The 23,316-nt window shown below is 59.9% G+C and overlaps 1 protein-coding gene and 1 long non-coding RNA gene across 7 annotated transcripts in view; one reads left to right on the forward strand and one right to left on the reverse strand.

Annotated features, from left to right (window-relative positions):
- The window catches only part of PXN (paxillin), a 44,664-nt gene extending 23,093 nt beyond the window's left edge, over positions 1 to 21,571 (forward strand). The window contains exons 1-15 of one of the 6 annotated variants that reach the window (XR_014069967.1): positions 3,809 to 3,906; positions 6,433 to 6,612; positions 8,943 to 9,169; positions 9,483 to 9,598; positions 9,955 to 10,091; positions 10,202 to 10,403; positions 11,363 to 11,498; positions 13,068 to 13,928; positions 14,944 to 15,219; positions 15,457 to 16,468; positions 17,064 to 17,234; positions 17,345 to 17,518; positions 18,061 to 18,142; positions 18,245 to 18,393; positions 19,384 to 19,511. Coding sequence is in view for 4 of the 6 variants with exons in the window: in XM_081546225.1 (XP_081402351.1) it covers positions 8,943 to 9,169; positions 9,483 to 9,598; positions 9,955 to 10,091; positions 10,202 to 10,403; positions 11,363 to 11,498; positions 13,068 to 13,928; positions 14,944 to 15,219; positions 15,457 to 15,771; positions 16,707 to 16,808; positions 17,064 to 17,234; positions 17,345 to 17,518; positions 18,061 to 18,142; positions 18,245 to 18,393; positions 19,384 to 19,650 (3,215 nt within the window). In the remaining 2 variants the exon portion in view is untranslated. Of the gene's footprint in view, positions 1 to 3,808; positions 3,907 to 6,432; positions 6,613 to 8,942; positions 9,170 to 9,482; positions 9,599 to 9,954; positions 10,092 to 10,201; positions 10,404 to 11,362; positions 11,499 to 13,067; positions 13,929 to 14,943; positions 15,220 to 15,456; positions 16,469 to 16,706; positions 16,809 to 17,063; positions 17,235 to 17,344; positions 17,519 to 18,060; positions 18,143 to 18,244; positions 18,394 to 19,383 lie in introns of those variants that run through there. The other 5 variants (XM_081546226.1, XM_081546225.1, XR_014069968.1 and 2 more) reach the window with 5 other exon arrangements.
- On the reverse strand, positions 6,390 to 11,777 carry LOC145527885 (uncharacterized). The gene is made up of 3 exons (XR_014069969.1): positions 11,284 to 11,777; positions 10,826 to 10,858; positions 6,390 to 7,858 (listed from the first exon to the last, which is right to left on the reverse strand). It is a non-coding gene; the product is annotated as an uncharacterized LOC145527885 (long non-coding RNA).
- Positions 21,572 to 23,316: the final 1,745 nt, after the last annotated feature.

A 23,316-nucleotide genomic window follows, 5' to 3' on the forward strand; every position in this document is an offset into this window, starting at 1 on the left:
CTTCAGTTGTTGAACTCCGCCAGCATTTACTAAAAGGACCCGACGATTGTGAAGGCCAAGTGCTGCTTATATTCAGTCACCATATTTCTTGCATTTATCATTTCCTGTCAGCTTGCACTGCCCCTGTCTGAGCTGAGGTATTGACCCTGAATTACTTTAGTAACTTCTATACTGGTCACCTCCCTGTCAGCCTCACCACAGCCTAACCCACCACACGGGGCCCCTGACAGATATACTCTGCACACACTCTGTGTCACTTCTTGGATTAAAATCAATGAGTTATGGAAACTAGAAAGATTAAGTCCAGACTTCCTAATCTGGCACCTGAGGCCCTGAGGGGTATGATCTAAGCCCCAACCCCTTGCCTGGTGCCGTTTATCTTGAAACTAGAAGTATGAGGGTCACTTGTTGGACATCTGCCACATGGATAGCCAAACACCTGGATATGAAACAGCCACCTGAGAACTAGTTCAGTGACAGAATTCGAGCTGCAGTTACTGATGACAGTGTAATGATCCTAACTGGGAGATCCATTCTTCCAACACTTGCTTCTCTGCAGGCAAGATCTGTGTGCTCCAGGCCAGGAATTTCACCAGAGGAGTTACTTCAGATTAAGAACACATCCACTGTACAGCAGCCCTTTAATCCAAGGCAGTGACCTCAGTTTCTTGCTCCTGGGTCAGTTTGATCCTGCGAAGGTGTTCTGGGTTTACCCCCAGGTGGCTCCTGTGCCCCTGGCCTCCACGTGCCCCCTAGGGGTATGGATATCCCTGTAGGTGGTGGGGGTGGGGGCATGTTCAGTATTGTGAATAAAGGCACACGGATGGGGAGAGGGAAGAGGGGGCCCAGTTTGGCCGGAGAGGCAGGTGGCAGTGAGCAGGCCGAGGAGGAGGTAAAGGCTGGTTGGGACTGTATTCTAAGAGGCTCAAGGCCAGAATGCCAGCCTCAGGGGTTCCGATCTCACTCTGCAGGCAGAGAGAGTCATCAGTGACTGGGCATCGTGAGTCCGCCTTGCTTGATACACACTCAGTCACCACCCGAGAGGCTCATGAGGGGCCTCGTGCTGTGGATCTGCGGAGTGGGAAAGAGGTTCGTGCCCTCAGAGGGCGAGCGGTCTAGTGGATGCGCACGCAGGGGTGGGGTTTTCAAGAAGTTCACACCCAGGCCTCTGCTGCAAGGGTTAGAGTTGGGGAACGCAGGGCAGGGGGCTGCTGGCGAGTTCGAGAAGGGGCCGAGCATGGATTCGGTTGCCAGTCTTAAGTGGTTGGCTTCCTGTGATGAAAAGAAAGGGAGGCAAGTAAAGGGGAGAGGGAGGCTTCCCTAGAGGTCCAGTGGTTAAGAATCTGCCTTCCAATGCAGGGGGCATGGGTTCGATCCCTGGTCAGGGAACTACGATCCCACATGCCCTGAGTTGCAGCCAAAAAGTGGGGAAAAAAATAGAAAGGGGAGAGGCCCTATAAAGAAGAACTGATGGTACTTGATAGTGACATGTGGGGAGCTGGGAAAGGAACCGCAGGCTATCACAGGTGCTACAGGAGAACAGGGAAAGGCTGGGAAGTGGCCCAGCTTCCAGAGACAGGGAAGCAGGGACCTGTGCTGGGGCCACCATGAGCCGTGTTCGTCAGTCAGAACTTCACTGGCCTAGAGTGGGTAACTAGCGCTACGAAATCCCCAAACATCGGGAAAGGACTGCAGCTCAGCTCCTTCCTGGAACACAGGCAAACTTTTGAACTTTCTGTTTGGGTCTCCGTAGGGCGGATGACTCACTGCAGAGCCCCTCCTAACCTCTGTTGATGATCAGCAGGGGTGAGAGGCCCCCAGAGCAGCCCTGCTCTGCAGCAGCAGACTTGCCTCGAAGAGCCCACATAGCAGGCGTGGATGGGCTGGCTTTGAAATTAGCTGAGAAAAACCCCTGGCCTCTGAGCTTCCAGGGTCCGAGGCAGTCTGTCTCACTTGTTGTGTGTAAATCCCTTTGAAGAAACAGAGGGATGGGCCTGGAGTCGACCCTAGATGTGACCTTAGGAAAGTCCAGAGTCCCTGGGTCACCTGAGGAGGTGGATGAAATCTGACCAATGAAATGCGTCTACAGGGTTGGGCCCCTCTGGGGGAGGGTGGGGCCTGCTGATGCTGGACCCAGAGATGAGTTCTTTACAACAGAAACGAGACTTGGCTGTCCAGGCAGCCTGGACCTGCTGCTGTGCCCATTGTGGGTGGTGGAGATGTGCAGTGTGTACCTGGGTGGCTTCTCCCACCTGCTGCTACCCGCTCGGGGCCAGGTCACTTGCTGGAGGGACCCTGCTTGGGTGCCTGGTGCAGACGGGGCCCTGGCACGGTTGGCTTCTGCCTGGAGCTCAGGGTGGCCCCTGGAGTTGCCTTTACACCTTTATTCTCTCATGTCTCCGGTTACCTGTGCTTTGTGACCTTGGGCGCCACCCAGGCACCCAGTCGAGAGTTGGCCTGCCTGCCCACTCCTGTTGTATCAGTCCCTGCGAGGAAGGGCAGGCAGGAATCCGCCCTCCGAGGCAGGTGGGAAGCCCAGGGGAGAGCCGCCTTCTCCTCAGGGCCACCTCCTGCCTCTCGGGGCAGCAGCCTGGAAGACTCCGGCCTGCTCCCCTGTTTCCTGTGTGTCACCCCCAGCCTATGCTGCTTCGGGGCCGAGAGGAGAGGAAAGCGGCAGTTCCTGTTGAGTGAGGCGTGAGTCAGCTGAGGGGAGCGGCTGCGGCTGAGTCTTCATAACCTCCAGGCACGGCTATTAAATATTTAAATGACACTCCGGTACTGCTCGTTACTCCTCCTCACCCCTTAGGGAATGCAGGTTCCCTGTCTGGGATTCAGATAATAGCAGTATCTTGGATTTAGACAAACTCCTAAGAGCTCCAGGAAAGTTCTCTATAAATCTCACCCAAGATTATATCGTCTTCTCCTCCATGGGAGCCAGTTGGGTCTGCTTATTTTAGGCCGACTCAGTGACGGCCACCTAGCAGGCTGGGCCTGCTGCTTTCTCTGGCTCACGGCTCCTCCATCTTCTTCCTCCTCACCGTCCTGCTGTCTTTCAACCCTTCATGCCAGCTGCTGGGGATAGGGCACCCAGAGCTTAATTTCTTGGAGAGGAGGCTGTCGGGTGACAAGAACCCAGAACCCAGATCGGCAGGGGAAGGCCCTTCTGAGAGACCGCAAGTTCCCAGTCAGGTCCTAGGCCGGGTCCGCTGGGGCTGGGCGGTGCAGAGTGGACCTGGCTGAAATGGTCGGACTGGCCCTTCCTAGTCCCAGATCTGCCTGTCCTCCCAGGACAGTTATCAGGATAAATATACCCAGCTCCCCATTCCTGGGGAGTTACTCAGCGAGCAAAAGTGCCCCGCCGCCATGGATTAGATTACCTCTGCCCCTACTGCTCATGTGCTTGGGACTGGGGGAGGGGAGACCCGCCTTCCTGCCGCCCGCCTTCCTAATCTGGAAGTCTGAGCAGAGGGGGCCAAGAGACGAGACCATCCCCATGGAGGGGAGCCGGCCCTGCTGTTCATGCGGCCGCTTCCTTAGGCAGGGCCGAGCCCTGCTCCCTGCTTGCGCCCTGAGCTCGGGCAGCTTCTCGGACCCTCGAGGTGACCGAGGCCGCCCCAGTGGTCAGCAGGGGCAGAAACCTCTCGCACGGCGTTCCAAGCCCAGCAGGGTGGGCAGGCCGGAAGGCCAGGCCTCTCCAGGTCCAGCGGGGAAGGGACTTGCTGTCTGTGTGAGAGGCTGGGTCTCACCATAAATGGCGGGGAGGGACAGCTGGCCCTGGGACTCTGGGACGGCCTGTACCGGAGCTCTTGGGGCAGGATCCGCTACACCCTCTCTCGGCTTCTCAGCTCCTAAGGAGACACCTGCCTGGGCCATGGAAGCTGAATTAAAGTGGCCTGCAGAAAGAAGGTGGGTGAGCCGAGTCTTGGAACGATCTTGTTCCTGTTGTGGGCCCCTCCTTGGCCAGGCCTTGAGAATACAAGGCATGTTGAGGTGGGGTCTTTCTGGTGGCCAAAGAACCCCACCTCTTTTAAGTCGGCCTAGCGCTGGTGTGGCAGCGGGGGGGGCGGGGTGCTGTGAACTCGGGGATGCGATGATGCCCCCATGAGCCTGCCCCAATATGAAGACCCACTGGGGTGGCTTCTCCCGTCACGACTTTGTTCCCCCACCCCGAATGGTGCCCCTCACTGCTGATCCGAGATTGCAGCATCCTTGGCCTTCAGGAGGGGGCTGGGGTGGGGAAGCGCTTTTCTCCTTCCCGTCCGGGCCTAACCATCCCTGTGGGCAGGAACTGCATTTACAGAGAGAGAGAGAGTGTGTGTGTGTATCCGTCCGTCCATCTGTCCCAGAGACTGTGCTAAAGCGGGCACTTTATATCCACTCTGTCCGTAGTCCTTACTCCTATGAGTCAGACAGTGAAAATCCCATTGGACAGACAAGAAAACTGAGGCACAGGAGCAGTTAAGCAGCCTGGCCTGGCCGAGCAGCTCAGCCACGGAGCAGAGTCTGTATGACTCAGAACCATTCCCGGCCACCGTGTGAATTCTAACATCTAGCGTCCTCAGAGCCTGGGATTGGGGGAATGACATCGTGCTGGGCTCCCCCCATCCTGCCTCCACCACCCCACCCCACCCCTTGAGGGATTACGGCTGGCCTTTTATCTCTTTCTGGCCTCCGGCCAGCTCTAGGCCTCTGATCTTGATAGTCGTTATCGCATTCTAAGAAGTCGCCAGGCTTGGGTAGGAGGAAAGCAGGCTTGCGAAAGAGGCCTGGCTTGTCTTTAGACTCCAATTGGGGGTGGAGGTGGTTAATGGCTTCTCTTTAACTTACTGGGTCAGCCAGGCCCCAGGAGCTGCAGCCTGGGGGAGAAATCCCCTATGTTGAGGGCGTCAGGGGGTCCTCCTACCCCGGGGCCCCCCTCCCGTCATCCCCACGTGTCTGAGCAGGTTTGGGAATGTGAGTGGCCCTGGAATGCAGGCAGACCGGCCCCTGAGTCTCCTCCCTCCCAGGGCAGAGAGCCTGGACACCTGAGTGTTAACCCCTTCCGAGCGGCAGACCCAGTGGGTGGTTACTGCAGCCAGCCGGAGAAGGGCCTGTCAACTTGGCCTGGCCCTGGTGCACTGTGGGCACCCAGCCACCTCCCTACCCCTGGGCAGCTCTCAGCCGAAGCCACCACCTCTCTGAGCCGCTGCTTAGGTACAGCCACCGGGACCTGGAAACCAGGGCTTGTGCCTGTCACTCTTGAGTCCCTGCGGGCTCTTGTGGCACTTTTGAGTCTCGCCTTCAAGTGATACATATGCTTGCAGGCTTGGCACCCGGGCCCCGTTGTGCTCTTCCTCGAAGCCTGCTCTGTCCTTCCAGCTCAGTTAGGCCTTCCTGGCACTGAAACTTTCCCGGTGTGCCTGCCTATGGCCGGCTGGGGGTCCCGGGTCTTCCTTCGGACTCTAAAATTCCATGATTGCAGCGCGGTTACCTTCGGTTACTCCGGGCCATGGAGAGCCGACAGGCGAATAGTGCCCCCTGGTGGGCAGCAGAGGACGGTGCACACCCCTCTGCCGCAGGGTCGCCGCTGGCTGGCCTTTGCCTCTGGTGGGCTGGAGACTTAGCGTTAACACCCTCCACCCATAGTGTCAAAAGGAGAGACCCAGAGACCCTGTACACCTGTACCCAGAGACCCTCTCCTTGGATGGAAGTGCCAGAGCCTGCATCAGCTGGTCCTCGAGGCAAAGTGCCTGCAGAATCTGGGGCGGTTTCCTCCAGAAGGGGACTGGAAAGCCCCCGAAAGAATCCTTCCCCAGGGTGACCGGGGCCCTCCTGGTGGCTCTGACTTGTCCTGGAGCGCTCAGGCCTAGACCCAGAAGCTTAGTGGAGTTTGAGGCCTTCCTCAGCCCGAACTGTTTCAGATGCCGCCTCTGTGTGGATGAAAGGCAGCCTGCGAACATGTGGGAGGGAGGGTGTCTTCTCTGACACTCTCTCTGGGGCATATGTTAAGCAATCTCTGAGTCTGCCCCTAGGGGATCCAGAGCTGGCGCCAGGCAGTAACTCTAGCTGAAAACTGGGGACTCCCCCCCTCGCCCAGCCACCTTGGGGCGCTGCCTGCAGGCAGACTCCCTTGTCCCGTCCTCCACTTGCTTCCTCTGTTTATTCAGGCAAGGGAGGAGTTTGCTGAGCCTGCAAGAAGACTTTGGCCTGGCACCCTTGTGCAGCCTCTGGGGAGATAGCAGCCACAGGAACCCAAAGTAGAGGCCAGCGAGTACCCCTCCACGCCTCCTGTATTCCCCGATCTTCCTTTAGGCGCCTGTGGGGGGTTTGGTGGAATCGGCGGCCACATGCGTCCTGTCCCTCCCTCAGATCCAAGTTTGGATAATGATGGGGCTCTTCTCTGACATCCAGACGTTTCACTTTGAGTGTTACTTTATTACTTTTCTTTTCAAGGTCGCCCTTTTCTTGTCCTGCCCAGATCCTACTCAGAGAGGACTTAGGAGGAGGAGTCAGCACTTGGCACCCTCACCTGGCCTCCTTGGAGGAAAATCTTTTTTTCTATGAATTTCTGAAGCAGATGACACGTGATGTTTGCAGCCCCCCTCCCATGTCCTGTCGCATCTGCTCTCCTATGTAAGCCTCACACCAGTGCTGTCAGGTGGGGGCCAGGTGATCTGCCCTGTGGCCGTGGGTAGTGTAGACAGAGGTGCTGGGACTGACCTCAGGTCTGGCTCGACTCCACAACCTGTGATCTGTCTCCATCCCCCAAGACTGCTCCTTCCGGCCCACAGATGGAGCTGTGTTGAAAAGAGCCTGTTTAAATCATAAACCAATGAGCCAGACTCGAGTCAGCTCGTGAATGAGGCGGGGGAAGGTGTTTGGTGCAGGGGTGGCAGTGTCCCTAGCTCAGAAGCTTTGACAGGGAAGGTTAACCATCTATCTTTGATTGAGTGGAGCCCGAGAGACTGCGTTCAGGTCCGAGTGGCATCTCTTCGGTCAGCTCAGACAGCGCGGGGGTGTGCCTCTACCTCTCTGAGCCTCAGTTTTGCCATCCGCGCTAGTGGTGTTGTGAGAGGCAAGAGCGGTGACCCAGGTGGCGCTCCTAGCACGCAGTGGGCCTTCAAGCATGGCGGCTGCTCCCGTTACCCTTACCGGACTTGCATTTGTTGCCAGCTCTGGGGGGCTGGCTCTGTCCATGGTGGAGAAGGAGGGACCCCCACTCCCCTGCCGGCTTGGGCCCAGAGGAAGCCAGGACGCCTTATGGAGCCAAGGCAGCAGGTGTGGCTGTGGAGAGGCCACTGGGATTGGCCCTGGAGGCTGGTTCCTTTTCCTCTGTTACCTAGACACACACTGACTCCCTCTAGTTCCGGTTTGCTACAGACAGGAAGTCAGACGTCCTCCAAAGGACCTGGAGGGGGAGGGGGACCTGCAGGACCTGAGCTTCCTTGGAAGTCAAGGGACAGCCTTGGCCTTGGAACGAGCTTCTGATCAGCAGGGGTAGGAGCCTGGGGTAGGTGGCACCAGGCCAGCCTAGGGCGTCAGAGACCAGGGCAGGCAGCTGGGAGGCGGTGTGGGCCCGCAGACCCAGGCCCTGGGTGAGGCCCTTGCTTCCTCCTCACTGCCTCTGAGCAGGGGTGGGGTTGGGGACTGGGTCACCAGGAAGGACCAGGCTGGCAGCCCTGGAGCTTGGGCCCCGTCATTCAGGAAGCTGTGCCGTTTAAACCCGGCATCGTCTTGTGATCACCGCAGCCTCTTGCAGGGCAGATTTTTGGTTTTTTGGGGGGGGCCTCCAAGGAGTCAGTCCTGTGACGCACTGGACTTTGTTATGGCGGCAGGAGAGGGGGCGCAGTCCTATCACCTCTTGAAGTCGGTTTCCCGTCTGTAAAGGGAGGGTGGGAATTCCAGCCTCATTAGAAGGGTTAACTGAGACCGTGGATGCAGTGTGCCCAGCACCAGGCCCGTTACTAGTAAAGGGCCGTGAGCCAGCCATTGTTTTCTGAGAATGGTTATCACCAGGCCCCGACCCCAGCAGGTCCACACTGGGGTGAGAGTGACCTGGTCGGTGAGCACAGGGCAGGTCATGAGTGAGGGCGTGGCACGTCGGCCAGGCTGGGGGCAGCTGAGGGTCGCAGGAGGGGAGGATTGGCAGTTCCTGCCCCCACCCCCTCCCCCAGCTTTTTCCTTCTTGTCTGAGGACTGGGGAGATGCAGAGCCCCCCCTGTTGGCTGCCCGGTGCCTGGGTAATGGCAGCTCGCCCTCAAGGCCGATCCAGCTCCCTGGCTGCTGTTAAAAGCAGAGTAGTGGGGCCCTGGAGCCTCTGGGGCCAGGCTACCTTCCAGGCTTCTGCAAAAACAGCCTACGGAGCAGTCCTGCCTGCCCCTCTCTGCCGACGGGGTGGGGAGCAGCGTGCCAGCCTCATCCCGGCCCCCACCTCCCTGGTAGCCCCGAGACTCGGGAGGAGCTTGGAGCCCTAGGGTCGGCTTCTACCTGGTCAGGAAGGCAGGTACCACCCCTCCAGGCTGTGGGCTGAGCCAGCTGAAGCTCTTGGGCATTAAGTGGGGACCTGGCCCCTCCCCGTGACGTGGGGCCCCTCCCGCCTGGTCTCTCCGCTTTGCCCTGTGGAGTCAGGCAGGCATTTTTGACTCCCGGCCAGCCAGCTGCACAGCCCTGTCGGGGAGGGAGCACCGGTGCTTGGCTCCCAGAGGTAGGAGAGCCCCAGGGGGCGGCCCTGGAGCCCCCAGAGCACCTCCTCCTTGGCCGAGAGCCGAGCTCTGGGCGCTAACCTAGCCAGGCTGGTCCGGGCTGGCACCTTCCTGCCCCGGGGCTGGTCTTTTCTCCCATGGGTGGGGCAGGCGCTCAGAAGTTGCTCATTAACTCTTGGGTGCAGGTCTGGAGGGTGCCGGCCTTGGAGGCTGAGTTCCTAGGACCCCTCTCCTTCACCTACTCCCCGCCTGCTCCTGCAGACGCCCTGCTGGCGGACCTGGAGTCCACGACCTCCCACATCTCCAAGCGGCCGGTGTTCTTGTCTGAGGAGACCCCCTACTCCTACCCTACCGGGAACCACACGTACCAGGAGATCGCTGTGCCGCCCCCTGTCCCACCGCCCCCGTCCAGCGAGGCCCTCAACGGCACTGTCCTCGACCCCTTAGACCCCTGGCCGCCCAGCGCCTCCCGATTCACCCACCAGCAGGTAAGGTGGGGGACGGGGGGCTCAGAAGTCAGCTTCGGGGCTGGCAGAGTGGGTCTGGCAGGGGCTCGGGGAGCCTGGGAAGTTGACGGCGGTGGGGGGGGGGCAGCAGAGGCAGGAAGCGTCCGGCCCTCCCCACCCGACGCCACGTGAAGGGACAGTGACCAAGTGTTAATCACCTGTCTCCTGGCCAGAGTGTGGAAACTCCCTGGTGAGGCTGGCCGTGAGCGGGAGGCTCCCTGGGGTGACACGGGCTGTTCCTTCTCCACCCCCACCCCCCGCCCCGGGGAGGCCCTGAGCACCGTCCTCCCCACAGCCTCAGTCCTCATCCCCCGTGTACGGCTCCAGTGCCAAGACTCCCAGTGCCTCCAACCCCCAGGACAGCGGCGGGCCTCCGTGTCCCCGAGCCGGCGAGGAAGACCACGTGTACAGGTGCCAGCCCCTCCCCCTGCCCGGGGATCCCACACACGCTGGGCTGAGTCAGCCGAGGCTGGGCCAGGGCGCTGGAGGGGGGCAGGGGTTCCACCTCGGGTCATCGGGTTACTGCAGAAGGCCTGGTGTGGCCTTATCTGCCGTCTCTGTGCGGCCACTGGGCTGGGTGTCACACCGCCCGCCTGGAGGAAGGTTCAGGAACTGAAGCAACACTTCCTTCCTCCTCTCTTCTCGCCACATCGCTTCCCCACGCTCCGTCCTCGGGCTGCTGGAGACGTCGGATCCCCCCCCCGCCTGGTTCTCCTGGAGGATTTGGGGAGAGTCTCTCACCACAGCCTTCCCTTTGCTTCTTGAAGCTTCCCCAACAAGCAGAAGTCAGCTGAGCCTTCGCCCACCGTCATGAGCTCCTCCTTGGGCAGCAACCTCTCTGAGCTTGACCGCCTGCTGCTGGAGCTGAACGCCGTGCAGCATAACCCCCCGGGCTTCCCCGCAGGTAGGACCGGGCTGGGCCCCCCCCCCCCCCCCCCCCCGCTCCAAGCCCCCCTGCCGGCCTCAGGTCCCTGCGGGGCTCAGGGTTGAGCCCTTCTCTTTCCTTCTCCCAAGATGAGGCCAACTCCAGCCCGCCGCTGCCGGGGGCTCTGAGCACCCACTACGGCATCCCAGAGAATAACAGCCCGCTGGGGGGCAAAGCTGGACCGCTGACCAAAGAGAAGCCCAAGCGGAACGGTGGCCGGGGCCTGGAGGACTTGCGGCCCAGCGTGGAGAACCTCTTGGATGAGCTGGAGAGCTCTGTGCCCAGCCCCGTGTGAGTCCACGGGGCCCTCCCGGGCTGGGGAGGGTCTCGGTCTCGCCCAGCCCGTCCCGTGTTCATCCTGGGTGTCACCCCTTCCCCCTGAAGTCCCTGCTGTTGGCCGGGCCCTGCACCAGGCCCCAGGGGACGGCAGTGAGTCACAGGGACACAGGCTGCCTTCAGCGAGCTGCTGTCCCTCAGGGAGGACCGACACTGGGTGTGCTGAGGGCACCCCAGCCCAGCGGCTGTCAGTGCAGGCTTTTTCTTTGTTTTCGGCTACACGTGTGGCTTGTGGGATCTTAGTTCCCCGACCAGGTCTGGAACCCGTGGCCCCTGCAGTGGAAGCGCCAAGTCCAACCCAGTGGATCCCCAGGGAAGTCCCCCAGCATAGGCTTCTGAGCCATGCAATTGGGGCCACATCTTGGCTCTGCACTTACCGAGCGTCGTTTCTCAAGCCTTCGTTTTCCCATCTGTAGAAGGGAATAAGGGGAAGTGAGGTTGTGGGGGTAAGACCACCCACCTCAGTGGGCTGAGACCTGATAAGACCTTAGAACCATGTACCAAGTCTACGTGGTAAGCGCCTCCCCAGGGTCAGCTCTTCCTGGTGTTTTTGCACGGCTGGAACAGCCTTGCGTGTGCATCCAGCGTCGTGGAGGCTGCACAGGATGCTGGGGCTTGTTGCACAGGCCGGCTTGGGCTTCTGGGAAAGGTGCCATTTGAGCTGCCTTCTCCTCTCACCCCATCAGCTCCGCTTGGTGCTCTGTCCCTCTGGCTGACAGCAGCCCCCACCCCGCCCCCAGCGACGGGTCCCCAGGAGAGATTGGGAGCTGGTGGGCTTCCCCGCAGTTGGGTGGCGGTGGGACCCCAGTATCAGAGGCGAGGTGTTGACCCTCACCTGGGGAGGGGAGGGCCATGCTGGGGGCGCTCGGGCTTGCCCCAGAGGTCCCCGCTGATGCCTCCTTGCCTGCCTGCAGCCCCGCCATCACTGTGAACCAGGGTGAGATGAGCAGTCCCCAGCGAGTCACCTCCAGCCAGCAGCAGACGCGCATCTCGGCCTCCTCCGCCACCAGGGAGCTGGATGAGCTGATGGCCTCGCTGTCGGATTTTAAGGTGCCCTGAGGTCGCCCCCTCTCCACCCTGCCCTGCCCTCTCAGAACCCCCCGGTCTTCCCCCTCCGTACTCCAGCGTGAGTGGCTGGGACTTGGCTGCTCAGGGTTTGGGTGCCTCGCCCTGAGCCCGGGACCCCGCCACCAGCAGTGCTGTGGCCTGGCTGGTACGCGGGGCACCGAGCAGCCTGTGAAGGCTGAGAACGTGTTCAGCGGGACATTCCTTCCTGCCTGGGTGCTCCCGGCTCCCCGCCACCCAGGCGAGGGATCAGGAGGCTGGGACAAAGGGCCCAGTGTTGGTGGCTGCTCTTGGCAGGGGAGGGGGGCTCCGCTGGGCTGGGTGGGATCCTCCGCCCAGAGGTCATGTGTCCTGGAGCCCTGTCTCCCACGCCGGCTGGCTGTCCCCAGCGCGTCCTCGTTCTTGCTGCCTCTGGCTCCTTCACCAGCCTCCTTCCAGCCTCCGCGGGCCTCCGAGGCCCACAGGCTCTTGTCTGGGAAACCTCATCCATCAGGCTCTTGGGCTGCACCTGCTGGAGGTGCCCCATCCCCTACCCCCTGCCTGCCAGACCCCTGAGGAGTTTTGTGTAGAGGAGGCAGTGCCTCGATGGGTCCTGATAGCAACTGAACTCCAGTTCCTGACTGTTACTGACTCCACCCTTCCCGGGGTGGGGAGCATGGTTAGGAAACCGGAGGAGGGACACCAGCTCTGCGCCCCAGAAGTACCTCCGAGCCTCTAGGGCTTCACGTGGGGTGGGTGGGGCGGCCTGCTTGTGTGAGCCTCCTGAGCGGCCACAGTCAGGAGCGTGTACTGGACTCAGGCAGGAGCCCCACCCCAGTGCCTTTTGCACTTTGTTGCTTTCCGAGACCCCCCTTGAGAAGCTGCGCTGGTTCTCACTGCACCCTGGGAACGAGGTCTCGGGGGGATGTAGGAGAGCTGGGATCGTCAGGGAGAGATAGAGCTGGGAGCTGCCTGTGGCTGCCTGTCTCCCGATTGTGCCTGGGCTGACCTCCTCGTGGTCCACCCCACCTTAGCTTCTTCTCTCTCGTCCGTACTCGGACTGGGGGCCCCACAGGCAGTGGGTCAGAGGCTGTTTTCTGCTACCTGGGTTCTTTTTTTTTTTTCAAAAAAGATAAAAATCTTTATTTGGCTACGCCGGATCCCAGTCGCAACCTGTGGGATCTTCAGTTGCGGCATGTGAGATCTGGCTCCCCAACCAGGAGTCAGACCCGGGCCCCCTGGATGGGGAACGTGGAGTCCCAGCCACTGGACCGCCAGGGAAGTCCCCCGACCCCGCTGCCTGGCTTGGATGGGAGCCAGGGAGGTGGAGCCCAGGAAAACCCCTCTGGGGGCTGAGTCTTCTTCCAGGGCCAGTCCTTCTGCTTCAGCTTTGCCGCCATCTTGGTCTGGTCAGCCATCTTGGTCTGGTCAGCGTAGACTGGTCAGCGCCGATGGTCTGGTCAGCGCAGCCGGGGGCTATCAGAGCCCTGAGGCCCGGCCCGCTCCCCAGTGCGCGCCCCTCCTCACCTCTCCCATCTCTCTCCTCCCCCGTCTCTTGTCTTTCTCCTCCTCCAGACCAGCTCCTCCTCTGCTGTGGCCTTGAGCTCCTCAGGGCTGCCGCCCGGCTCAGCTCCATCCTCACACCATGTCCTCCCTCCTCCGCCTCCCCCCGGGCCCTCTGGAGGCCTGCCTCCCCATCGGAAGCCCTCCCCTCAAGGCCACAGCCACACCCTGGGCGTCCTCTGTGCCGAGGACAATGTGGCCCCCAGCTGGCTCGATTTGGCTGGCCTTGGGGTGATGCCTGACACCCCCAACTCAAGGTCTCCCTCCACGGAGGGTTGGCCGGGGCCACTGGGTGTAGAGAGCCAGGCTTGTGTTTGGAGGGACCCAGCAGACCTGGTCGGGGAGCTCTGCAGGGCGCCTCCCGGCCACACTCTACCTTACACTGCGGGCACAGGTCCCCAGGAGCCTGAGGCCCCCCCAGTGCCGTCGGCCAATGCTTTGCACCCCGAAGAGGCAGTGGCTGCCACTTGGCAGGGGCCGTGGGCTCTAGGGGCGCTCAGGCCCGAGCCCCTGCGGGGAGCTGCGCCCAGCTTCCACGAGGTCACTGAGCCAGCCATTGTGGCTGTGGACCGTCAGGCTGTCTTCCCGGATACCTGGAGCTTTGCGGAGGAACATGGATGGCAGGAGAGGGCAAGGCCAGAGCCAGGGGCGCCGGAGAGTGGCCACCACACCCTCGTTGAGGACGAGCAGCTAGGTGGAGAGAAGCCCACAGCGGGCGGCCTGGTCAGGCCAGCCCGGGGACCCAAGACCCCCAGGAGGCCAGAGGGCACCACCGAAGCCGCCACCGAGGCCAGGAGGGACCGTCCAGAACTCCCACAGGCTGTGGCCGTGGACACGCCCAGCACCACGGAGAGGATTTCCACATCTGGCCAGGCAGGCGCGCACTCGCCCGGCTGCTCAGCGTGGCCCCGCCTGGCTAACTGCATGCGGCCCCCTGTCTGCGCATGTCTGCTTGGGCGGCCGGTTGCAAGAGGCTGCAGCCTGAGACCCTGACAGCCAGCGCTGGGCAGTGGGCTCTGTGGGGCTGGTGGAGCTCCCTGGGCCCAGAATCTCTCCTAGTGACAGCCGGCCTCTTGCTCGATGAAGCCTTTTTCCTTTAGATGAGCTTCGCCCCACATCCCGATGGGATGTGTGTGGAATGGTTAAAAGCATGGGCTTTGGAACCAGCAAGAAGTGAATGAATACAAACCACGCCTCCAACACGTGCGCCCCGTGTGACCTTGGGCAACCCCACCCCCCACCCCCGCAACCAGCCTCAGTCTTCTCATCTTTAAAATGAGGGAAATAGACCATGTCCCTCAAGGTTGTCCAAAGGATTAAATGAAACAATGCCTGGAAAGTGCTTCAGAAGAACACAGCCCAGCAAGCTGTGACTGACGTTATGCTATTACCTGCTTTTTGCTTGATTGAAATCTTTAGGCCCTTTTCAAAAGTAACAACAAAATGAAACCAAACTACTAGAAACAAATAGGTTATAATCCTACTTATATAAATGAGGAAAAAACAACTGGTTAAAGGATTTACTGGAAGAAAAGACCATTTTGTTTTTCTATTAAGAAACAAAAAAGGAAGGAAAAGTCTCAAGCCTGTTCTAGAATGTCCACTTAGATTCTTTCACATCATTCTTATAATAACCCCTTAAAGCAATTGAAAAAAAAAATACCATTACCCCATTTCAAGGATGGAGAAGCTGAGGCCCTGGAAGTTCAGGGTCTTACCCAAGGTCAGGGCCCCCTGCCTCTGCCCTAGCTCCGCTCGGCTCATCTCTTGATGGTTTGGTTCTGCCCTCCCCTCCTGGGTGCCACCCCCCACCCCCCGCCCCCCGAGTGTGGACTGAGCTACCTCCACTGAGCCCAGAGCAGCCTGTGACAGCGTGCCTCCCCCCTAGATCCGCTCGGTGATCAGGAGGAGCCGGGAGACCGGCCACGCTCACCCCATGTCCCGGGAGCCCTCCCCTCGCCGCCGGCTGGACCCTGCCACCCTAAGCAGGACCCCGTCCCAGGAGCGGCTCATCGCCGAGCTGCGGGGTCGGCTGGGCATCCGGCCGGAGGCAGAGGAGGCCATGGGGGCCGCGGGGGCCTCCGCCGAGGACTGGCTGACCGAGGGCGTCATCATCACCGTGCAGCCGCGTGGGAGGCGGGCTGGGGGGCAGCTGGTGGAGAAGGTAGTGAGCAGATGCCCCCGGGCTGGGCCGGGGCGGAGAGGGCCTCCGGTTCATCCCCAGCCCTGGCCAGAGGGCAGGCGGGGCAGGGCCGGGGGGGCAGGGGGGTCCTGTGTCCTCGTGAAGCTGGCCTCACCCCTGATGCCAAGAGCGAGAGGGCCCCTGGTGCCCCCGGCCGCCACGCTGCTGTCTCCTCCACCGTCATCGTCCTCACCTCTGTCCCTCTTCTCTCTCTCCCAGGTCGTCTTCCCTCCCGGCTCTCCTATTCCCCTGCGGAGAACCTTCTCTGTTCTGCCTTCTCCTCCTCCCAGCCCTCTGCTCCAGCACCGCAAAGACGCCTCCTCGGCCAGCAGCTCTCCTCCCCTGCCCAGCCCGCCCACCCCCTCTGCCCCGGGGCCCCCCGCTCTCCCCTGCAGCCCCTCTGGGGTCCAGAGCCCTGGGACGGGGCCGCGGGGAGTCAGTGTGCAGGGCCCCGCCCTGCCCACGGCTGCACCCCACTCCGTGAGGTCCATAGGCTGCCAGACGGACGAGGATCCGCTCTTCCCCCCGATGCAGGCAGGCCTCCCGGGGCCCCGGCCCCACCTGTCCCTGTCCTTATCCTCGAGCAGCGTCCCTACTCTGCGCGCGCACGCACGCGCACACACACACACACACACAGCGTCCCTACTCTGCGCGCACACACACACACAGCGTCCCTACTCTGCGCGCGCACACACATACACACACACAGCGTCCCTACTCTGCGCGCGCACACACACACACACACACACACAGCGTCCCTACTCTGCGCGCGCGCACACACACACACACACAGTGTCCCTACTCTGCGCGCACACACATAAACACACACAGCGTCCCTACTCTGCGCGCGCACACATACACACACACAGCGTCCCTACTCTGCGCGCGCACACACACACACACATACACAGCCCCGTGTCCCTCCATCCACAAGGTGCCGTACCCATCCTTGCACTTGGCCTCGTGCCTCCATCCACAAGCCCTGCGAGGTACCACGGCCCTTCCTTGGTTCTTGGCCTGGACCCTGGACCCTCGCTTCACCCAATGTCCCCGCTCGCTCCCTCCCCTGAGGTGTCAGCCGCCCCTCGGTCCCCCCCCAGGCTCCCTCCGAGGACGCCATCCTCAGAAGGAAAACCAAACCTGTGTCCCCGGCAGCCCCAGGCCTGGCACCTGGCGAGGCCCCCTGGCTCTCCGGCCCCATCACCGCCGCTCCCTCAGTCCTGCGCCTTTGGTGGGCTTGCCTCTCTCTCCCTCTTCCATCTCTCCCGGGGCCTCTCTCTCTCGGGTTGTTTTTCTGTAGACTTTTTCTCCTGATTTTTGTTACTGCCAGTAGGGAGAAAAAAAAAAACTCCATCCTCTTATCTCATCGTAAAGCCCCTTTGGTAACATGGTCTAGTGACAGGTTCTCTTATTCCTTCTTCCTTAATTAAAAACAAATAAAAGCAGTCCTTTTCGTTTCCTCCCCTAAGATCCAGGGTCTGGAACAGAGAGCAGATGGCGAGCTGTGCTGGGCGGCCGGCTGGCCTCTGAACGGCAGGCAGAGCGGCCCCGAAGGGCAGGATGCGGGAGGGGTCAGTGCTGAGGCTGGGGCTGCAGGTCCTGCTTGCTGTGTGTTCTGAGGCCCGATCAGGCCCACCGTGAGCCCCTGGGATCCCCGGATGCGTTGCGGATACTATTCCCACCTGAGGGCTTCCGAGGCCCATGGAGGGGCTACAGTTCCCGCCTCAACCTGTCTTTCCAGGAGGGAGAGATGCCCACGTGGGGCAGAGAGTCCTCGCCCCCGAGGCCCGGGTGTCCTGACCCACCCTCTCTCCTTGTCTCCGCAGTTCATGGCCCAGGGGAAGACGGGGAGCAGCTCTCCCCCAGGGGGCCCCCCGAAGCCCGGGAGCCAGCTGGACAGCATGCTGGGGAGCCTGCAGTCTGACCTGAACAAACTGGGGGTTGCCACGGTCGCCAAGGGGGTCTGCGGGGCCTGCAAAAAGCCCATCGCGGGGCAGGTGATGAGGAGGGATGGGGAGGGGCATGGGGGTGCGGGAGGGAAGAAGGGAGGGTGCCCAGGGGGCAGGGCCTGGTCCCGAACCGCATCCCACCCCCCCTCCCCCGTCAGGTGGTGACGGCCATGGGGAGGACGTGGCACCCGGAGCACTTCGTCTGCACCCACTGCCAGGAGGAGATTGGCTCCCGGAACTTCTTCGAGCGGGACGGGCAGCCCTACTGTGAAAAGGACTATCACAACCTCTTCTCTCCGCGCTGCTACTACTGCAACGGGCCCATTCTGGACGTGAGTGCCCGGGTGCATGGCGGGGGCCGGCCAGGCCCAGAGTGGTCACGCGGCAGGCCCGAGCACACAGCCCGGAAACTGGGGTTCACCCTGCGCCTGAAGCGCGGACTGTCCTAACGCCCATCAAGCAGCCACGCCCCACTGCCTTCTGCCAAGGACAGGTGTCGTGGAGTGCGGGCTCCCTCGCTCTTCCGCTGTGTGACGTTAGGGAAATGCCTAGCCTCTCTGGGCCTCCGTGTCTACACTTACAAGATGGGGGGCCCAGTAGAACCTATGACCTTCACTGCCCGAGAGGATTACAGGAGACAGAGCGTGTCTGGCACGTCACATCCTTTTCAGTAAAGCGGAATTCTCAGTGGTGGTCAGAGCACAGCTAGGAAGGACTCCCGTCTAGGGAGCGTCACGCTCCTTCCTCGACGGGGGCTGGAGGTGGAGGGGGGCAGACAGGACACCCTGGCCTGTGGGCCGCTCTCAGCTGGGGGTGCCGGGGTCTGTCCCGTGGGCCAGCCGCTCAGCTCGGGCCCCACACTCGGCTTTCGCAGAAAGTGGTGACGGCCCTTGACCGGACGTGGCACCCCGAGCACTTCTTCTGTGCCCAGTGTGGAGCCTTCTTTGGGCCTGAAGGTATGGACTCGGGGAGGCGGGCTGGGGTGGGCTGGGAGCCCTTGCTGAGTCAGCGCGGCCCCTCCCCGCAGCCTCACCTGCCCCCCAACCCCCGCCCCTCAGGGTTCCACGAGAAAGACGGCAAGGCCTACTGCCGGAAGGATTACTTTGACATGTTCGCGCCCAAGTGTGGCGGCTGCGCCCGGGCCATCCTGGAGAACTACATCTCGGCCCTCAACACCCTCTGGCACCCCGAGTGCTTTGTGTGTCGGGTAAGGAGCCCCCATCACTTCCTCTGGGGGCGCCGAGAGCGGGCCGTTGCGGGGAGAAGTGGCCGCCTCCCTGTGCTTTCTGAATCCAACTTACAGGGCCCCGTTCAAGGTTCCTGATCAGGTGGGAAGGCAGGCAGCACACTCCTGGGCCAGGGCTTGTGCAGGGGCTGAGAGAAATGAGAGCAAGGCAGACCTGTGCAGCCGCCCCAGGTCAGGCCATGTCCAGGAGAAGGGGGTGTGAGAGTGAAATGAAGTAACAAGCCTTCAGCAGCCTAGGCAGACAATGGACAATGGTTTCCAGACTGCATTCTGGGGGGTGATGGCCCCCAGATGTTATGAGTGTTCCGGCAGGGGTCCCCTGATCAAGTAAGTTTGGGAAACACTGTTCATTGCAGGACTTCTCAGAGCCTTTAATATCTGAGTGTGCCTGCAGATCTCTAAACGGGAATCTAGAATGCCGAGTTTGACCTCAGAACCCTTTTTTTTTGACACCAGGGTTTCTGGGCACACCTGCTGCAGTGCCTAGGAGTCAGACCTGTGTTGGACTCCAGGCAGTGCAACTTGGCAGGCTTCCCTGGTGGCTCAGTGGTAAACAATTCTCCTGCCAATGCAGGAGATGCAGGTTCGAACCCCAGGTCAGGAAGATCCCCTGGAGAAGGAAATGGCACCCCACTCCAGTATTCTTGCCTGGAGAATCCCATGGACAGAGGAGCCTGGTGGGCTACAGTCCATGGGGTCACGAAAGAGTTAGACACAACTGAGAGACTAAACAGCAGAAAGAGCAGTGCAGCCTGGCAGCAGCAAGTCAAGGTCATTATTGGGAGAACTGAGCAAGGGTTTAGCGCCACGCACAGCACACGGAGAACGCGTCCAAGGGGGAATCGTTTCCAGTGTGACCGCCTTGCTGGTCCCCTGCCCGTCCCCTGGGAGCTGCCTCGGCCCCCCCCCCAGCCCCTCAGCCTGAACCCCCCGCGCCGCCTCTGTCTGCAGGAGTGCTTCACTCCCTTCGTCCACGGCAGCTTCTTCGAGCACGAGGGGCAGCCCTACTGCGAGGCGCACTACCACGAGCGCCGGGGCTCGCTCTGCTCGGGCTGCCAGAAGCCCATCACAGGCCGCTGCATCACCGCCATGGCCAAGAAGTTCCACCCGGAGCACTTCGTCTGCGCCTTCTGCCTCAAGCAGCTCAACAAGGGCACCTTCAAGGAGCAGAACGACAAGCCCTACTGTCAGAACTGCTTCCTCAAGCTCTTCTGCTAGGCGCCCCCTCCCCTCCCATGGCCCCTTCCCCAGCCCAGCCTCCTCACTGCTGCTGGGACCCAGAGGCCTCATCCCGGGGGGGCCAACCCGACTGAAACTGGAACCGCATCCTCGGCAATGGCGAGAGGACCCTTGAGGGGATCCGCCTGCTTCTCTTGCCCCCTGCCTGAGCCTCTGGGCCGCCTTCCTCCTCTGGAGGCTCTCCCCAGGCTGCCAGCTCGTCACCCTCCCCCGAGGCGGAGGCTGGAGGGTCCCACCTGCGTCCCCACAAGCCCGCCTGGCCAAGCCAGCACCCCACACTGGAGCCATCTCTTCCTTGTATTTTGGCAGTGGAGCCGGGGGTGGGGAGGGCAGGCAGCGTCAGACGGGGGCCTCTTTGCATCCTTATCCTCAACCCCAACCTCATCAGCCTTGTTCTGAGAGTACTGGGGGGACGCCAGCTCCCCCCAGACAATGCCAGCATCCACCCAACCCATCCACCCACCCAAGGGTGGACATGCCCATGGGGCCACGGAAGGTTCCTTGCGCGCCTCCTGCCCTTCCCGTCTCTCCAGGCCTGGGCAGCTGCCCCCCGCCCCACCCCACAACTGCTCTGGTTCTACTGAGAAAGGCCTCTCCAGCAATAATGTTTTCTAGTCACTTCCTCCATCTCCTGGGACGGCGTGAGGTGGCGAGTGTCACCCCGTTGCCCAGACACTGTACCGACTTTGATAGTTTTCTACACTGAGGTTTGAATTCGTATCGTCTTGAGTTGCTTTTATTTCTCTATACAAAAATGATTTTGAAGAGATTTTACGGACGTCTCCTTTTGTACTCCTCCCCCGCGCGCAACGCCGCTGGTCCCGTGTACACCGCGGTGGCTGTGGGACACGCGGGGCCTGCCTTGTTCTGAGGGCTCGGGGGCGGGGAAGCAATCTGTGTTTTATTTTTTTCTTAGCACAAACAGGTGAATGGGGAGCAGCTCGGTTGACTCCCCATCTTTAACTTCACAGCTCACCAGGACTGTTTTGATAAACTGCTGTATTTCAAACCCCCTTCCTTACTACCCAGGCCAGCAAGCTCTTCACTGAAACCGCCCTGAAAGGGGGTCTTGCCTTCTGGGGCCTAGAATCCCGAACCTCATCCGTCTTGTTTCTGAGCGGGGAGAAAGGGGGAAGTCCACTCTGGGGGTGCCGTTTCCCTGTGTAAGCCATTAGGAGCGTCCACGCCCCTGTGAACTTTCTGGCCACAAAGAGAACATTCTCGGTCTCCCCACTGCTACTCTGGGGGCCCTTTCTTCTGCCTCCTCAGGAAAGCTGGGATCTGATTTTGACCATTAGTCTTGTTGATTCCACTGGGTGTGTCCCTTCACCAAACTTCCTGCCTTCCCTGGAGACTGGTGGTGGCCTCCGGGGAGAGGGCCCACCCAGGCTATTGCCTGGGGGCCTGATAGGATTCTGGGCAGAGGGACAACAAGAAGCTGAAGCAACAAGAAGCCCCCCTCACCCTCCGAGGATGAGACAGGCAGGGCTGGGGTTCCAGGTCAGTGGAACGGGGGCCCCAGTGGGGTCTTAAGTGAGGACAAGCCAGACCCACTCCACTAACCTCATCAGAGGCTGGGTGTGCTGAGCCTCTCAAGAGGGGAAGGGGGTCCCTCCTTGGAGGCGGGGCTGGGAGCAGCCTGGGTCTGGGGAGGTCGGCCAGGCCCCACCACAGGTCTGATGTCTCCACTTCTACCCATAGGCCTTATTGCTCTGTTTACAGTGACCCACCCCAGACCCCTCCCCTAGAGGATCTGGGGCTTCCAGAGGTTCTACCCTCTGGGTCGATGGTTATTTGATGATTTGATTTTAATTTTTTTTTTCCTCTGTAAACTTATAACCTGGCTTTTTCCCATTTTAATTCCTGTGATTTATGCCAATAAAGTTTGCCATTATTTTCACTGGTGCTAGTGCCATTTCTTTGTGGTCGGAGATGAACAGCTCAGCCCCAGAAGAGAGACCAACCCCTCCCCAGACTCACAAGAACCAGAGTTTGAGGGTCAGTCACTGAAGTTCACTTAGCCGAGGCCAAAGCCCTCACGGGGCACTTGTGGGCCTCCTGGCTTTCTTACCCACTGCAATTTGCCATGGGTTGCCTCCCATGGGCGTGGGGGTGTGGCCTCATACTCACGGATGGGGAAAGAGGTTCAGAGAGAACTGATATCCTGTGAACGAGCACAGACACAGGCTGTGAACCCAGGGCTTGTCTCTGTTCATATGTTGACCAGACACACCACCACTGCCCCCTAGTTCTGGCACCACACCTTGAGTGTAGAACCTTCCTTGTTGAAAGTGGATGTGAGAGTTGGACTATAAAGAAAGCTGAGCGCTGAAGAATTGATGCTTTTGAACTGTGGTGTCGGAGAAGACTCTTGCGAGTCCCTTGGACTGCAAGGAGATCCAACCCGTCCATCCTAAAGGAAATCAGTCCTAAATATTCATTGGAAGGAAGGACTGATGCTGAAAGCTGAAACTCCAATCCTTTGGCCACCTGATGCGAAGAACTGACTCATTTGAAAAGACCCTGATGCTGGGAAAGATTGAAGGCGGGAGAAGGGGACAACAGAGGATGAGATGGTTGGATGGCATCACCAACTCAATGGACATGAGTTTGAGTAAACTCCGGGAGTTGGTGATGGACAGGGAGGCCCGGGGTGCTGCAGTCCATGGGGTCGCAAAGAGTCAGACACCACCGAGCAACTGAACTGAACTGAGTTAATAGTCGAGGATGGGTCTCGACTGCCCCCTGGTGGTCATGCCTGTATTTGCATGCATGCTTCCTCCTTGGCTCTTGTCAGAGCCATAACTCCAGTCCTGGGCCTTTGCAAGCTTCCTGGACAGTTTTGTAGCTTTGCAGTCTCCCTGTTGTTTGGAACGGTCCTCCAAAAGGCGCATGTCGATTTCAAGTCTGAACCTTGACCATTTCACATTGAGCTCAGAAGTGAAAATTGTCTTCACCTCTCACCCAAAGATCATATTTCCAGCTCATGTTGGACTTACTTATGTAAATGAACATGGTCCACTTCACTGTAACTGGCTCATTCAACTGTACTTTGTGTTTTCCCATGTCAATAAATAGAGATGGGCATCATTTTTTAATGGCTTCATGGTTTTCCATTATATTGATGTACTACAATTAGAGACAATATCATCAGAGGCAGGATGTCCTTGGGAAGTTACTATGTCAGTATGTATATCCTTGCAAAAGTGCATTTGAAGGAAGACATCCTTAGGGTTTGGAAGGGACTGTATAGCATAGTGAGACTCACGGGCTTTGAACTTGCTTTTCGATTTTGGTTCTGAAGCCATCACTTACCAGCTGAGGCACTTGGGTGAATTATTTAACCTCTGTGAATTTTCTTACCGGTAAAATGGTAAAAATACTGTATCTCCTTGGGGGTTTGTTGCAAAGATGAACAGCGGTAATGTGAACGAAGTACTTAGTACAATGCTGAGCATGCAGTAAAAAGAGATCTTAGCAGTAATGGACTCTAGCAGTTGTCTATATAGGCTCATCATCAGGAGGCTTGAAAACAGCATACCAGGGTTTCTAACTTGGTCAAGTTAAAAGGAGGGAATTAGGGAGAACCACCCTCCCCATTCTCACCCTAGGATCTAATCTTATTCATTAAAAACGTATTTAATG

Source organism: Giraffa tippelskirchi, chromosome 11, assembly GCF_054371585.1.
Source record: "Giraffa tippelskirchi isolate mGirTip1 chromosome 11, T2T-mGirTip1v1.2.pri, whole genome shotgun sequence".
Taxonomy (NCBI): Eukaryota; Metazoa; Chordata; class Mammalia; order Artiodactyla; family Giraffidae; genus Giraffa; species Giraffa tippelskirchi.